The following is a 15,969-nucleotide window of genomic DNA, read 5'->3' on the forward strand; positions in this document are numbered from 1 at the left end:
AAAAATCTGAACATTCAACTCTGATCATTTCTAAATGCTGGGATATTTTGTTTTTGCACAATTTATAATTTATTATTATTTTTTTTTAATGAACAAAACACAAAATATTTAAATAAAACTTTTTTTTTTTTAATTTTTATTTTTTTTTTCTGGGAGGGAATTGTGTTTAAGCTTTAGCTTATTTTTGTCATTACTAAAAACCAGGACCCCACCCCCCAAAAACAAAATAAAACAAAACAAGTTTTTGGTAAAATCCTTTATCTGCATTGCTGGGTAAAAACATTTCATGTTCTTCAAATGTGTCATAAAGATTGATTTGTGCCCTTTGCAAATGCAGAGACAAAGCTTTTTTTTAAAAAATGAATGGCAAGCAGTGAAATCACTGAGCTTTCCTTATGATCTACCTCTGTCAGTTTGGGCATTTTGTCGTCTTTTGCTCTGGTCTCAAATGAAGTAAGTGGATTCAGAAGAAGGTGAATTGTGGATAGGAAGGGTTCTTTCTTTAATAAGATTTTTTTTTTCCAGATTTCATGACGTTCAAATAAATTTGAGGTAAAAGACTAGACTTTTCCTAATGTGACTGAAATGATTCATCCACTCTTAAGCAGGAGATGAGCAAGCACCTGCAAGAGCCCTTGCCCTGTACAGAAGTGCAGAGCTCTTGACCCACAACAGCCTCATCTAGAGAGGGGAGAACAAGCAGGCACACCTATGGAGCCTGATCTAAAGATTTAAAAATGACTGTACTGAGCTCAAGAGCATATCTATCTCAGAGAGCTCTCATCAATTAATTTGGATTTCTGTATCTCTTGACTTTCAGATGCTTGGTGATGAAGCAATCTTTGGGGGGTTCCTCCCTAATCCACGAGCGATTAGGTCAGAAATAATGATACTGTAAGCTAGCCCAAATTCATAGCTTATCACAGCAGAATTGGCACGTCGAACTGGGAAAAGTTTCAGAGCTATTTTTCTTCACACTGAGAAAAGCTGATAATTGTCCTATGTGCATATCTGCATGTTTGGATGCAGTCATAGTTGGAGCTTTTCCTTACTCTTTGACACTATGTCAGGCTTATTTGTTCTCACAGTTTTTGACTGGGCTTTGGGGGGAAAAAACAAACACAGGAAACCCCCAAGGCCCAATCATTGGTCATAGTAAGCAAAATGTAGATTCACTCATAACTGTTACTATTTTCAAAGCTCTTAAAAACCCTTCGTTGCTGCTACTCTAAGATATTTTCTTGGCTTTGCTAAATGCAGTATATAACAATATAACAAATCTGTGCCTTGGGATTCTTATGCCTAGTAATATGGTGGTGTGAAAGTAATAAACTAGTTTAAAAGAGCATTTCCTTATTGTTTTCTGAATGTAGTTGGAACAGTTGGATGTAAGCTTCTAGCATGCATTTTTTATAGACTTGCTAGTCAAGAGGGTGTAATATATACTCTTCTTGGTAATAGGAAATGTAGTGTCATACTGAGTGTTTTTTTTTTTTTTCTTTTTTTTTTTTCTTACATTATCCTATTCTTCCTACTGTATCACAGGACTGAATATTTGGTGAAAGTTAAAAAAATCCATCATAATCTTCAGTTTACCCATTTTTTTTCATAAAAAAATTTCCTATAGGCCTGAGCTTTTTACAGTTAGACCTTGCCCAGAGCCTGTTTTATTGCTAGTAGTTTGAGGAAGTATCACCTAAAGGTTTGAAATTCAAACACATAGGAAAAAAAATGAATGAAGTTACATTCTTTGCAGTCAGAATACAATGCTTAGAGGTTTATGTATACTAAAAAATGGAAAATAAATTGAAATTGAACTGAAAACAATTTAAATCAAGTGTGCAAGCTGTTTGAAACTTAAACTTAGGTGCAGAACAGAATGCTTTTTCTTACAGTTTTGAGCAGAAGTGGGGAATTGCTTAGTTTGAAGAGTCTCAGCATCTGAATAGCAAGACTAGAGGATGTTTTGAATGGTTGCATCATGTTTTAATCCTAGTATTTTCATTTCACTTGTTTAAAAAAATCCCATAAAAGTCGCAATGAACTCTAGTAATGCCAAATTGTGTTCATTAGTTATTAGGTAAATGCAGACATTCAGAAAAATGGCAATTCTATCAGCTTCAGCTTATCAGTACAACCTTTCAAGGCCTGACACCTCTTTGATCTACACATTCCTGGATGAAGGTGTTCCCAATTTCAGTTTCTCTCCTCCCTCTGCAAGAAGCTTGGCACCAGTCACTTTTCCATGTAAAATGTTTTAAAGGTTTTGAAAACACAATTGAAAATTGTATTGTGTGCTACTTCTTGTTACACATACATATGCCATCTCTCAAGTAAAATGCTAACATTTTTGCTGAGTATTCACATATTTCAAAATTAAGTACTGCTCTTTCTGAGCTATTTTATATTAGTCTTGGTCTATGAACTATTTGCATTTCATGTATGTGGGGTGTTATTGAGATATACTTTATACACAGAAGTCTGTTCAGCTATACATTTAGGAAGAATAAGGCAGTGTTCATGTTGCATGTCCAAAGCTAGCTCTGCTGGTGGAACTTGCACATTTGCATTTCCACGCAGGTTATTTAAATTGTCAAGTTACGGAGCCAGCATGCAATTGACCTTTATAAGCTGAATCATAAACTTACTCTGTTCCTGTTGTGGCTTATCTCAATGCAGCCCCGCTCCAGGGCAGAGAGCATTCCCCATCGCACCACACCCCGGGGTGTCTGTCACCTCCATGTGGAGGCAGGGGAGGATCCCAGGACACTGGCAGGGATGTATCCATGTAGGATGAAGATGCCTTCTTTATCCTAGATCAAATAATAGGTTACCATGCCACACGTTTTCCTGAGACATCTGTGCCCTCCATCTTCCAGTCAGAGGGACGTCTGCTTTTAATTACTATCTGATACCACGTCCTGTAGACAGACCTACTCTGGGGAAGATCAGGAAGGGGAAGTGGGAGAAGAGAGTATAAAAGAGCATTTATTAAGGGTTTTCTGCTCACCTCCCAGATGGGCTGCAGCCAAGGGTACTAAGAGAGCTGGCTCCTGTCCCTGTGAGGCTGCTTACTATCATCTTTGAAAGGATATAGAGATCGGGAGAGGTTTTCCATTACGGGAGAAAGGCAAATGATGCACCCATCTCCAGAGAGGGCAAGGAGGACGATGCAGGGAACTGCAGACAGCCAGTCTCTGGGACAATCGTGGTTCAAACATCTTAGAAGTCATTCCTGAGCACATGATGAAAGGGACAGTGGTGACTGGGAAGAGCCAGCAAGGATTTTCAAGTGTAAATCATGCCAGGACAACCTGATTGCCTCCTGTGATGAACTGACTTCATCTGTGGATGAGGGGAAAGCAAAGGCTGTTGTCTGCCTTGAGTTTAGCAAGGCTTCTAGTGCAATACTGCACAGAATCCTCACACCCACTTCTGGGTGTTGCAGCCTAGATGGGCAAAATCCTGACCAGGGTGTTGTTCAAATGGGCTCATACTCTGGAAGCTGGTTACAAACTGAATTCCTCGGGGGTCTGTCCTCTCTGATATCTTTATCAGTGACCGGGAGTAAGAGACAGGATGCAGTACTATCAGGCTGTGGGCTGATGATACTAAATGGAGGGCATAAATTGGTATGCTCAAGGCCAGGCCTGCTGCTCAGAGGGATTCACACTTGCTAGAGGACAGGGCCAGCAGGACCCTCTTGAAATGCTGTGGGGACAAATGCAGCACCCTCCATCTTGGAGGGACTGGCCCCCTGTGTAGGCCGGGGCACGACTGGCTTGGCAGCAGCTCTGCTGAAACACACGGGAGGCCTCGGCGTGGGCTGAACGCTGTCAGTGCAAACCCTGGCAGCAGCGAAAGGACTGAGATGTGACCCTATCAAGTGGAGCACAGGTGGTAGATCAAGGAAATTGATAATTCCCTTTCACTCAGCACTCACTAGACCACATCTGGCAGAATGGATCCAGTCTGGAGTCTCCCGGTGCATGAAAGCAGTTGGTAAACCTGAATTAATCCATCGGAGGGCCCACAAGATGGCTGGGGGCTGAAGCATGAGGCTTAGAGGGAGAGGCTCAGGCAACGGGGTTTGTTCACTGCGCAGAAGAGAACAGCAACTTTGCGGTTCCTAAAGAGGAGCTTGCTGAGAAGATAGGGCTGGGCTCTCTGCCAAAGAATGAGCAACGAAGATCGTAAACGAACACGGGAGGCTTGGGTTAGATAAAAGGGGGAAAAAAAATGATACCATGTGGACAAACAGGCAGTGTAACAGATCGCCCAGAGGGGTTGTGCAGTCTGCATTTTAAGACCCGACTGGACAAAGGTATAAGCAACCTGGGCTGGATTAGATGACCTCCCAAAGTCCCCTGCACTCTCGATTCCTTTATGATGACTCAGGGTGGATCTTCTCAGTCTTCTCTGTAGAATTTCCTCCATTTAGTACAGTTTACATCTATCTGTGCATTTAAAGCCATTGCATACGTTTCTCCCCCACACTGGGAAAATTACACATAAGGTTGGCCCCCTAACTTTAGCTGGACAAGACCTAAGACAACTTGAGCAAAAACTTCAAGAGACGGGATGCGACAATTTTTTTTTATTGTTTTTAATATGAGTGAATAGATTAAAAGATCTAAAATGTTTTAAAGCAATATACATACTGAATAAATAATATGCACAGGAGAGTCATGTCTACATTATAACACTGGCTAGTATTCAGAATACTTAAAATAAATCCAGTGACATTGGACAAAGTCCATAAAAATGCTATCCTGTCTTCCCTTGTATGAAATTGTTCAAGTATAAAAAATCCAATACAGTGTTAAAATACTAAATTCCATTTCGGTCAAGAATAAAAATTGCAAGTATTGTAGTTTCACAGGACAATGTAAAGCAGCATTTCCTAGCAAAGGGAAAAATAGTCAGTCTACATACAGATGAGTGAGAAAACTGCACTAATGTATTTGAGAGGTCTACATGGACATCTATTAGAGGGAAAAAGAATGAACTAGCAATATTTTATGTAAAAACCTAGAAAAGTGTTAATTTAAGGGTACCCTCATACAGTGCACTTACTGAATTTAAATAAATCCAAGTCAAAATCCTTAGTTAATTAGGTTAATATTTAATATGCTACATCTAACCCTACTAAATAATTTATGCCATGAGATGAATACATAATTTTACAGTGTCACATCTAAAGTTGCTTTCTTTAGAGCGCAGCATAGTAGAACTTTCAAAATAAATATTTCTTTTTAAATAGCATAACAATTAAGGCACAGTATAAATCACATACCATTAACCCTTCAAGAACTGCAGTCTTGGTAACAAAAGTTGCCTTGTGTACTGTATGTTCACTAATAAATATTTTAAATACAATCCTGAAATAGATATTAAAATTGTACAAATGGTTTCAGAAAAGAAAATTCCCTTAAAACAGTTCTTAAAGGTTTGAATTCATTAAGCTTCATCCTGCCTTTATTCACAAGTTACGAACAGATGCAATAAATAGAAAGAGAAGGCTGTTGTAGTAAAGGGCTGATCCTATTTTAGAATCAGAATAGCTGACACCAGCAGTTAAAGTTTCCCAAAAGTGAAACAGGATGGGGCGAGGGATTAGGATGTGACAAGCTCATCACATGAGCACGAGTGATGTGTTCTGTCCAGAACTGTCTGTGTTATTGATTGTCTCTACAGCTGTTGCACCCCTTACTTCCACATCACTTGCTCCATAGTTCCACTCATCCAGAGGACAGATAAGAAAATAACTTTGGTGCCTGTCCGCCATCTTACTAGCAGGCCATCTTCCTCGGATTGTTCGATGCCCATTAGTGAAACACTGGGAAGATGCTATCTCACGAAGACAGCTTCTGAAAGCTACGAAGGACGATCAGTGCTTTAAGCTTGTTTCCTCTTAAAATGGATAAAGGTTACATATTGCTGACTCAGTTTTTTCCCCTGGCTCAAACTTTTTGAGTACCATATTCTCACTTATAAAAGGCAGTTTTGCTTCCCTGATACTGTAAAAAATACACCTTTGCTTTTTTGGTTCTCGTTTCTTTGTTTTAAAATATGAAGTCCCATTGCTACTCTGCCACTCTTTCATGACAGTACAGTATTTTTTTTTTTCCATTTTCTTCGGGATTGACACTTGAAACTAGACATGCCACGCTACCCCTCCCCTCTAACAACATGATTTGGATGCATACTGTATGAAGACAGCGGAACAAAATTCTTTAGTTTCGCAACAGCATCGCTTTCCTTAAAGCTCCTTAGTTAACATCAATTGTCTCTGAACAACTACTTATACTGGAAGGCCGAAAAGAGGAAGAGAAAGAGCGAGCTTCCCTCAGGAGTCCATCTGCTATTGCATACGGTCTGCCTGCAGCTGTTGGGGTTGGTACTGGCCAAAAGCTGCGGCGGCTGCGGCGGCCGTCCCCGGTGCTGCTGCGGTGATGGGCTGCTGCACCGCGTAGCCGTAGCCCCCCGCTGCCACGTAGCCGGCGGCGGCAGCGGGCGAAGCGGCGTAGGGGTACTGCTCATAGGCGGCCGCGGCGGCCGAGTACTGGGCGTACGCAGCTCCGGTGTAGTCGATGTAGGGCGTAGTGGAAGCAGCGGCTGCTGCGGGCTGCACGTGGGGAATTACCACTCCGGGCTGCACAAAAGCCTGTGGATAGACATAGTGAGCTGGGATCCTGTTGAAAGATGGGAGAGGGAGTCAGAGGTGGTAGGCGAGTCGGCGCCGAAGCGGCACATCCATACTCCGAACTAAACCAAACTCAATTTAGTTGTTGTTATGTGCATAGGGTTGCCACAATAACGAGGCTGGACGGACCAATTATCAGATCCCTGGCCCAAAGAGGTGCGTTGCTCCAAAGCACAGCGTTCTAGCTGACTTAAACAGGAGCGTTTAATGTCGCTTGAGGATAATACACGTAATGCTGTTAAAACCTTTAGAAGGACCAGGATTTCTGATGTCACTTTTAAGGCAACTCTAAAGGATTAATCTTGATTGCAGTATTTATTTTCAAAACACCTACAAGTGTTTTTTTTTGTTTATTTTTTTTTTTTATACTGCTCCTCACTGAACTACTTGACTCTTAGTGAAATTATTTCCTGTGAGTACTCTTATTAATAGTAACTGAGCAGTTTGACAGTGTCACCGTAATGGGTTTGACAGTAGCCAATAAGGCAACAAAACGGTTTAACCCTGATTTTATGTAAAGAAGTCTTCTCGGGGGGGCAGGAAAGACAAGTGTATTGTGGCAACCCTACTTAAGTTGCTATGCAGACTCAGCACACATTAATTTCTCTGCAACCTCAGTCACCCTTATTAAAAATAAGAAAAAAAAAAACAACAACAACACAGGCGACAAAGGAGTTTAAATAAAGTTCACAAGTGTGGTAAACACAGCAAGAATCACACTTTCCAAACGAACTATAGTGCAGCTCACTCCGTCACAAGAGGCCATTGAGGGGAAGCTACATAGATGCTATTAAAATCCATAACAGTGACTCCTAAGTACATGTGCATCACACTTCTATAAAGTTCATAAGGACACAAGGGTCAAACCTGTTTGATTATCAGGCCACTGATGTCCTGTTTTGTGCCAGCTTGTTTATTTCTATGCAAGACATACAGCATAGAGTTTTTTGGGAGGTGGGCATAGGATTAAGTCTAAATAGATCTGGTGCTTAACAAAAGCAAAAAACAAAAAAACAAAAACAAGAACACAGATTTATGGCTTAAGCAATAACCATTCCGAACAGAGCAGTACACACACTTTCCCATCTTCTCCAAGTCACAAAACTTGCTTCCTTGGCTTGTTTATTTAACCCTTCAGTTTTGAAAACTGGTCATGTCATTGTTTTAGCACACAAGCATACATATAAATTCATCTCATAATCGTGTTTTATCATATAATGCCATTTTTAGAAATAACGTATCTAACATAATTTTCATTTTACATTCATAGTCCTGTCTCACATCTGAATTTCCACAGGGAAGTCCTTCATGCATGGAACTCAGTTCCAGAGAGTGAATCTTTATAAGTCCACGAAAAACTGCTTGTGCAAATTTACTACTATTTGATACTGGAATTTACCTTTACACAGAAGTCGGAAGACTGCACGACCCTTTTAGTGCACTGTAAGCACAGATGCAAATTGCAACAGTACAATCTGTCCTCCAAATGCAAGTTTTCATTGAAAGGTTTTTGTTTGTTTAATTTTTAAAATAACTTCAAGAATTGCTTAACTGGTCAACAAGGAAACATTTCCATCAGAAGGGACATTGTCAACTAGATTCACAGCAAACTACAGCTTAAAATATGTGATAACCAGACTTTGGAACAGCCCAGTTTTCTTTTAAGAGAAAAAGAGCTCGGTGGAGTGGATAAGAGTGCTAGCAGAGAGGAGTTTTCAGTTGCCGTCTTTCAGAACATGACACCACAACATGAACACCACAATCATAAAAACCCAACATGTCAACAGAACTCATGTCCTACTGTGTGAAGGGAGAGATGAAAAAAAATGAGAGTGACAAATAGGAGGTGGGGAGGGAAAGAAAACATAAAACAAAACAGTAAGTTGGGTTTTTAAAACTCACCTCATTTATGAAGTGATTAGCCAGAAGTGCATTTGAAGCATACTTAAGCTGGCTCTGTGCATTTAAATATCCATCATTACCTGAGCTCTCCATCCGAAATGGATGAGCAAAAACAAGCATTTTGTATTGGTCACCAGCCAAGCACAATCCTAACAAATATAACACCAGGTTTCTTAAGTATTAAGTAAAGAGGAACAAAAACAAATTTGAAGTCAGTGAGAGCCTTTTCTGCATCACGTAAGAGCCCATTTAACATCACATCACAGTACTTGTTACATACGGCATTGATGAGACAGAATAATTCTAACCAAAGGGATACAACGAGAGAGCTTATCTAGGTGCTTGTGTTGTCTCAAACTGATGGTACTAAGATTTTCTTAGGGCATTAGGACACTCGACCGTATCCTTGAACAAGACGGAAAGATACATGTGCTCCCACTTAAACTCTTGTGACTTGTTTTATTAAGCCAAGAAAATAACAGGTGGCGAAGTTATGAAACATTATCTGTTTGCCACGTCTTACCCTACAATAAACATAAACCCTGTGCAGGCTCCTCACCACCATGCCATTTCACACATGGTGATTGACAGCGTAAGCTGCAGTGGGGCTATTTTTGATCATCTGTCATGCTGCAACTGTTTTGAGTCGAGTACAACGGCTTTATATGGCCAAAGTAAATTTCTACCTTCTGCAGAGGCCAGCACATGCAGACCTCAGCCATTCAGAGCCTCACTGCTTTTAATGCTCTGCCAGGTCAAAAGTTGAAAAAGCAATTTCCAATTAGGCTGGCTATCCTTCGACTCATTAATTTTAAATAAAAGCTGCTGCTTTGTTTTTCAAAGTAAGTGTGTGAGAACTGTACGTGGTTTAAGCATTCTTTCCTGGCAGCAGTTTTTATTTTGGAACATATATTTGTTGTTTTAAGCTTTTGCACTAAATGTGAAGGAAAGCCACATTTAACTTTAGCAGTAACTGTAGCTTTGGGATGTTCGAAATGAAATGGCATTCACTCCTGCAACGTGCCTGAAGACTTTCATTGTTGTTGTAACAGGTTTGTGTTTTACTAAGACCTCTGAATACAAGCCTATAAGTGATAATAAAATGACAGCTAATTGTTTCAAAGGAAAGAAAGGAGTTTTTAGACTAATGCAGAGAGCTGTGTCATACAGAAATTCATCAGTAGTAATGCATAAGTGACTCTCAACACTACATTCTTGACAAGGTAGTTATTTAACTTGGAAAGAAATATTTTGCTCTGGACCATCATCAGGTTTTGTAAGCATAGTTAGAGAGCAGATTTTAGTCAATGAACAGACTTCCTGAGAGCAGGAATAGGGTACAGAAGCATCAAGAGATACAAGACCCCTGACGTGCTTTCTTTTAAATTTGTATCTGCTAACAGTAAGAGGACATTAGCTTTCTGTGGGTTAACTTTTGACTGTTGTGGCTTCACACCCTAGCTCCAGATTATCAGTAGTCTAATATTATACAGATCTGATCACAAACCAGGAGAAGGCATTTCCTTCTCTCTTAAGGAGAGCTGAATTGCCTATCTCGTAGAAGGCAGGTAGTATCAGCTAACCATTTGATAAAAAACTTACTAACTTGGGATTTAACTAGGGTCTGAACTAAAAGGATGTTCTCATTTTGTGTGAGATACAAGTTTTAGACAATAAACAAAGGGGAAAAAAAATTCTCCAACAGGACAAGTCATCACCTGCACCAGTGCCTCTGCATAACCCCGTATTTTACCATCGATGTTAAAGTAAAAATTACAGAAGTAAAATGAGAAAAACATTTTTAGGAGGCAAAGTCATCCTCCCCCTCCATAAATTCCTATTGAATTCAGAGATAGTATTTTAATAAACAATCCTGAAAACAGAGCGGTATAGATAACCAGTCCTGTGATCAAACAGCTTCCTAGGAAACTCACCAACAGGAAGACAGATGCTGAATTTAAAGAGCAGGGTGAAATGTTAATTGGTGGCCGAGTTGGTCTCTGCAGTACTGAATAAAGAAGAATTCCCAGGATTTAAATGCTTCATGCATTGAAGCTAATCTAGTTGCTGGCTCCCTCCACCTCAATAATGTTGTGCTTAATTCAGAATATTGCCCTTACTGTATCTTCTCAGTAAAGTAATGCAACATAATCCAATTATCTTCAGTTTCTTGCTTGGTAGGTGGGGAACCATAACAAAACACTGCTGACCATGCCAGAGCATGGCTGCCCCTCACTAATTTGCACTCTGGTAGGAAAAAAATAAAAATAAAATGTTTGGGGCTTTTATGTTTGGATTAGCAGAGTGTTGGTAGTGATTCACCACTACAACCTGTTTAACACAGCGTTTTAGTGAAGTGTACTTTTTCAGAGTGCAACTGCACAAAAAGAAGAAAGGCTTTAAGGTGACCACATATTTCAGTGCAATCCATGCAACATCCTCTACAAGTAAATTCTTAGATGAAATAGATGCAAGTAAGCACTGAAACAGCCCCACTTTATTCTCAAGAAAAAAAAAAAAAAAAAAAGAGAGAATGAAGGTGTTCATTCATCCTAACAAATGCTGTTCTTCCTAAGCCAAACTGTTTTCTTTAGAAAAGACACAGGTTACTGGAAATTTTGAGGGGGAAGCAGGGTTAATCATCTCATTTGTTTGCACATAGCAAAAGAATGGCAAAACCTGGGACTAACATTCCTTTTCTTCAGATTTATACACATTGCATTAGAAGAAAAAAAAACACTTTATTCAGCCTGCTGGAAGAATTTCCCTGACCTGAACAAGATTTAAGTGACCTATTGTAGGCTCAGGGTAGGTAAAGCAAGAAGGAGCCCTACATTTGCACAGCCCTTGAAGCAAGGGAGTGTACAGGGTCTCCTTCTTTTTGCTGTGCTCTGAAAATAGTCTCTCCATGGCTGATCTGTGGGCATTTCACTGGGTCCTCTGAGCACCAGTGCTTGAGCAGCTCTGCAGACAGCACACTCCACCTCCTGCCTACCTTAGTGCAGGCATCATAAACTGATGGCTGCATATATATACCCTGTCGGCTCCTCACATTTCAAAGAAGTCAAACAAAATACAGCAGAGGAAAATCATAGGAAGATGAAGAAGTAAAAAAAAAAAAAAGACAAAGTTTTCCACAACCTCTCCAAGTGTCTGAGAAGAGCAAACATTCTCTGTTAAGAGTACATAAAGTGTCCAGGAAAACTTCTTCCTACAGTTCTGAGGACAGGAACTTTGCCTATAGATGAACTGAGAAGCTGTTCTTGCTTAGTAACAGCTAGGTGCACTATTCTAGCTTTCCTAGTCAAATACACAAAACACATTTGTGACGCATTTTCCCTACTTTATTGTTAGCTTAACTCATTAATTAGCAAAATGCATTATTTTGCGATGTGCTCCTCAGCCAGTGTGCATTAGTGAAGTGACACTGTATGGGAAGTTTAAAGCAGACCTCACCTCCTAATTATATGCCTATAAGAAGCAAGAGTTAGAAATACTTAGGAATGGTATACTCGAGTAAAGGAGAAATGTGCTATTTATTAAAGTCAGAGTGAAGAAAAAAAAATCTCCAATTAGAAAGCCCAAATGGACGCACATTGTTAATAAGGAGCTCCACACCCCTCCCAAGAACAAAACCCCCAGAATTATGAACATGCAAGCAATATGTTGATTTACTTAAAAATCAAGAAGTCACACGATTTAGCACTCACTACAAAATAAGGTTAAAAAAGTCACAAGCTACAGCTTGAAAGCAAGGAAACAAAAAAGGCCCTTTGCTCCCCATGGCAAAGTCACTCCTCAACAACAAAAACAAAATTAAAAAGACCCCCCCCAAAAAACTTTCACTACAGCTCTTTCAAGTAAATAAAAGCACACAGTTTAGCTATCAACACCACTTCATTACTGTAATAAATAAATAAAAAAAAGCACACGGAGGTCTATTGACTATATGAAAAAAACATACATGCATCGTTAATCACCATTTTAGCTTGTTTGTGTTTGAGTCTACTGGTTACAGAGTTTAATTCCAAACAGAACTATTCCACCTCTTATCATCATATCCTTCTGATCAGTTATCTTAACTGTAAACGATCCCTGTCAGATTAGAAAGAGATAAATAACATTGAGTCAAGCTGAAAAACGAGAAACGGGGCACAGCAATCTTGCATAAAGTCATACCTCCTTGTTTTATCATAGGGTCATACGGGACTGGACTGCTTAGGTGGAAGGGACACGTCCCACACAACTTGACTCGGCTACAGCATTCAGAACATTACCGACAAGGTGAGCACATCTACGGGCATACGTTTGCAAGTCTGAGAGCTTCAGTATTGCTGGTGAGTTTATAAGGCTGCTACTGCAAGAGGCCTTCAAGGATCATACTTTTTCTTTCTGTTTTATTTTTTTACAAAACGATTTTTCCTCCCCTGTTTGAGGTCCCATTGAACAGACTTACCCAAAAGGCCTCTGTATGAGAGCTGGATGAAGCTGCTGAACACCAAAGGCAAAACCTACCAACAAAAACACATCACATTCTCTGTATGAGTGTTCTTCTGCTCCTTGTTTATGCCGTACATGCACACGCACACAAACACAGAGTAACAGCCTTCACCAACCACCTCCAGTGACGGTGCCTGTAAGGCTGTAGCACCACAGACTAGAAAGCAAAACATATCAACCCATACACACACACACACGTGCACACAGAAATTAAAACAGTGTTGTGCACTTTCATAGAGATGTTCAGAAGAATGACTTTGGCTGAACAACAAGCACAAAGTTTTCATTAACTTCTTACTTTGTGCTCCATCCTGATCCTTAATGCCAGCCCCTGAAGGATGATACAGGATTTGTGTACTTTCAACAGGATCAAATTTGAGCCCTCTCTGCATGAGGACTGAGCATGGGGGTCAAATCCTAACTTCATTTCTCTTCTCCAAATGCTGCACAAACATAATGAACCCCCCCTGTCCTCTGTGGGCACTAAATTACTCATGAGAGAGTTCCTCGGGCTAAGCACGCAGAAATTCAGAGCAGCTTCCTTCAGAGCAGCAGCGTGCACACACACACTGCGTCCCCAGCTCTCTCGGTGTGAAGTTTGGGAAGCGGACAGGACACCACACTGGCTCAGATGTGAGCTTAGAAAGAGCCATTTCATTTTAAAGTCTGCCTAATAGCTCCCATCTGCCTCGGGACGTTGCTTTAAGTTACTGTTTGTATTAATAAGACCGCACACATTGGAGGCGATTCATCCCTGGGCCGATCTTTCCCTGCAGCGATACTGTAAATGGTCAGCGCCACCGCGTTCCCCGCAGTGGGAATAACCACTGAAAGTGTCCGAGCTGCGCAAAACTTCAGATAACAGAACTTCAGATAACATCAGCACCGATTGCTTTTGGCGTTTAAACAGTGTAGGGAATAGGCAAAAAAGTGCCTACATGCTGCCTTCAAAAACCGAAACCAAAGCACACCCGCGGGACGTGCAGCACGGCGCCACCTTTTAAAAGCTTCTCTGGCTGCAGAAAGCTCGGGCGCCCACAGACAAGCCGTGGGAGGGGGTCCACATCCTCACCTGGCTGCATTATCCTCGGCTTGGCACCCAGGTACGCCAGGTTGACGTTGGCTTTCCTGCCGTCGATGATGGGGTTGGGATCCTTGCAGGCTCTCTCCGCAGCGGCTCTGTCAGCCATGGTGACCTGGGGAAGGGTGGGTGGGTGGGTTACGGTCACGGTGGGTGGTAGTGGGGCAGCCCCCGACCCTCAGCCACCCTTAGGGGAGTGGGCTGAGGGGCTGAGGGGCTGAAGGGCTGTGGGGTGGAGGGAACGGGCCGGGCCCTGCTGGCGGCAGCCTGCTGGGCAGATAACCCTGTAATCGGGGAGCAGCAGGCGCTCTGGCAGGGCAGCCAGGAGGAGATTCCCCGTGCTCCACGCCTTGGTGGGGAGGGAAAAGGGAAGGAAAGGAAAGAAAGAGGAAGAAAAGGAAAGGAAAAAGAAGAGAAAGAGAGGAAGAGAGGAAGAAAGAGAGAGAGAGAGAGAGAGAAAGAGAGGAAGAAAGAGAAAGAGAGAGAGAGAGAGAGAGAGAAAGAGAAAGAAAGATCAGAAAAGGAGGGAAAAGGGAGCAAAACAGCAGAGGAGGGGGGCGCACAGCCCCCCGCCGCCCCGGCCCCGCTCCCCGCCGCCCGGCACTTACAAAGCCGTATCCCCGGGACTTGCCGGTCTGCCGGTCGGTGATGACCACCGCCTCCTCGATGTCGCCGAAGACCTCGAAGTACTTGCGCAGGCTGGAGTCGGTGGTGTGGTAGGGCAGCCCCCCGACGAAGATCTTGGTGTAGGTGGTGTCCTTCTGCGTCGTGTGCATCTTCCGCCCGGCCCCGCGGGGCGCCGCGCTCCGCACCCAGGGGTGGCGGCCGGGGCGAGCCCCCCGCTGCCCGCTGAGCCCCTCGCCTCCGCTCCCCCTGCTCCCGGCTCGCCGGCCCCCTCTCTCCCGGCCCTCCCGGCTCCCCCCGGCACCCGGCTAAGGGGCCAGTCCCTCTCGGAGCTGCCTCCTCCCTCCCGAGCCTCCGGGGCTCTCGGGGTCGGCGGCGGGAGGAAGAAGAGGAGGAGGAGGAGGAGAGGCACCGGGAGCCGGCAGGAGCAGCGGCTGGCAGGGCAGAGCAGCGCACAGCACAGCGGCACAGAGCGCGGGGCCTCCCCCCCCCTAAAAGGCACCGGGTCGGGCACTCTCGGTTCCTCCTCCTCCTCCTCCTCCTCCTTCTCCTCCTCGCAGGGGCGGGGACGGCGGCAGCCCGGCCCCCCCGGGGCTGGCACACAGCTGGTGGCAACAGCTGGATGCCCCCCGCACGCCGGGACCCCCGGGCTGAGGGGCTGCTCCGGGAACGGGGGGAGCCCAAAATGGGGCTGCGAGACCCCCGAGAGCCGCTTGGGCTCGGGTGGATGAAGGGGACCCCGGGGGAGTCACCGCGGAGAGCATCGCGTGGTTGCACCCCCAGCTGAGACCCCAGCCCCTCGGTCCTGTGCCCCCGGGGGGGCAAAGCTGGGGTGCTGGGGTGGTGCTGGTGGCTGCTTGTTGCTCTGGGCACAGGGAGAGAGGAATTGGGGAAGCTGCTTCCCTCCTCTTTCCCTCCTGGAGGAACAAGAACCGGGCAGGACCCCGAGGAACAAAAGAGAGGAGGCCTGCGGGACACGGAGGGCTGTGGGAGCCGGGGGGGAGGGAGGCTCACAGGGCGGCAGGAAGGATGGGAGGAAGGTTAAGGACTGGAGAAAACAGATGTGCACATGTGTATGGGCTTCTGGGCCATTCCCTCGTGGTCAAGGAGTCTTGGTAAGCGCTGGTGTCTTGTTTTCCTCCTTCTCCTAGTGCTT

At 43.5% G+C, this 15,969-nt stretch overlaps 1 protein-coding gene across 3 annotated transcripts; it reads right to left on the reverse strand.

The window, feature by feature from the left end:
• Window positions 1–4,582: 4,582 nt before the first annotated feature.
• RBM24 (RNA binding motif protein 24) lies at window positions 4,583–15,343 on the reverse strand. 3 transcript variants are annotated; one of them, XM_038173530.2, is made up of 5 exons: window positions 14,798–15,113; window positions 14,181–14,304; window positions 13,065–13,119; window positions 7,574–7,625; window positions 6,397–6,695 (listed from the first exon to the last, which is right to left on the reverse strand). In XM_038173530.2, the coding sequence occupies exons 1-5, from the start codon at window positions 14,963–14,965 to the stop codon at window positions 6,540–6,542; spliced, it is 555 nt and encodes a 184-aa protein (XP_038029458.1). In that variant the 5' UTR covers window positions 14,966–15,113; the 3' UTR covers window positions 6,397–6,539.
• Window positions 15,344–15,969: the final 626 nt, after the last annotated feature.

Source organism: Anas platyrhynchos, chromosome 2 (genome assembly GCF_047663525.1).
Source record: "Anas platyrhynchos isolate ZD024472 breed Pekin duck chromosome 2, IASCAAS_PekinDuck_T2T, whole genome shotgun sequence".
Classification (NCBI taxonomy): domain Eukaryota; kingdom Metazoa; phylum Chordata; class Aves; order Anseriformes; family Anatidae; genus Anas; species Anas platyrhynchos.

What these genes read in the sequence shown, in the direction of transcription:
- RBM24 (XM_038173530.2), bottom strand. Translation starts at nt 14,965, where the DNA reads ATGCACACGACGCAGAAGGACACCACCTACACCAAGATCTTCGTCGGG. An exon ending in CTCATACAGAGGCCTTTTGG is followed by an intron (nt 7,626 to 13,064) that starts GTAAGTCTGTTC and finishes TGTCTTGCATAG; the next exon opens with AAATAAACAAGCTGGCACAA. An exon ending in GTGGCCTGATAATCAAACAG is followed by an intron (nt 6,696 to 7,573) that starts GTTTGACCCTTG and finishes ATCTTTCAACAG; the next exon opens with GATCCCAGCTCACTATGTCT.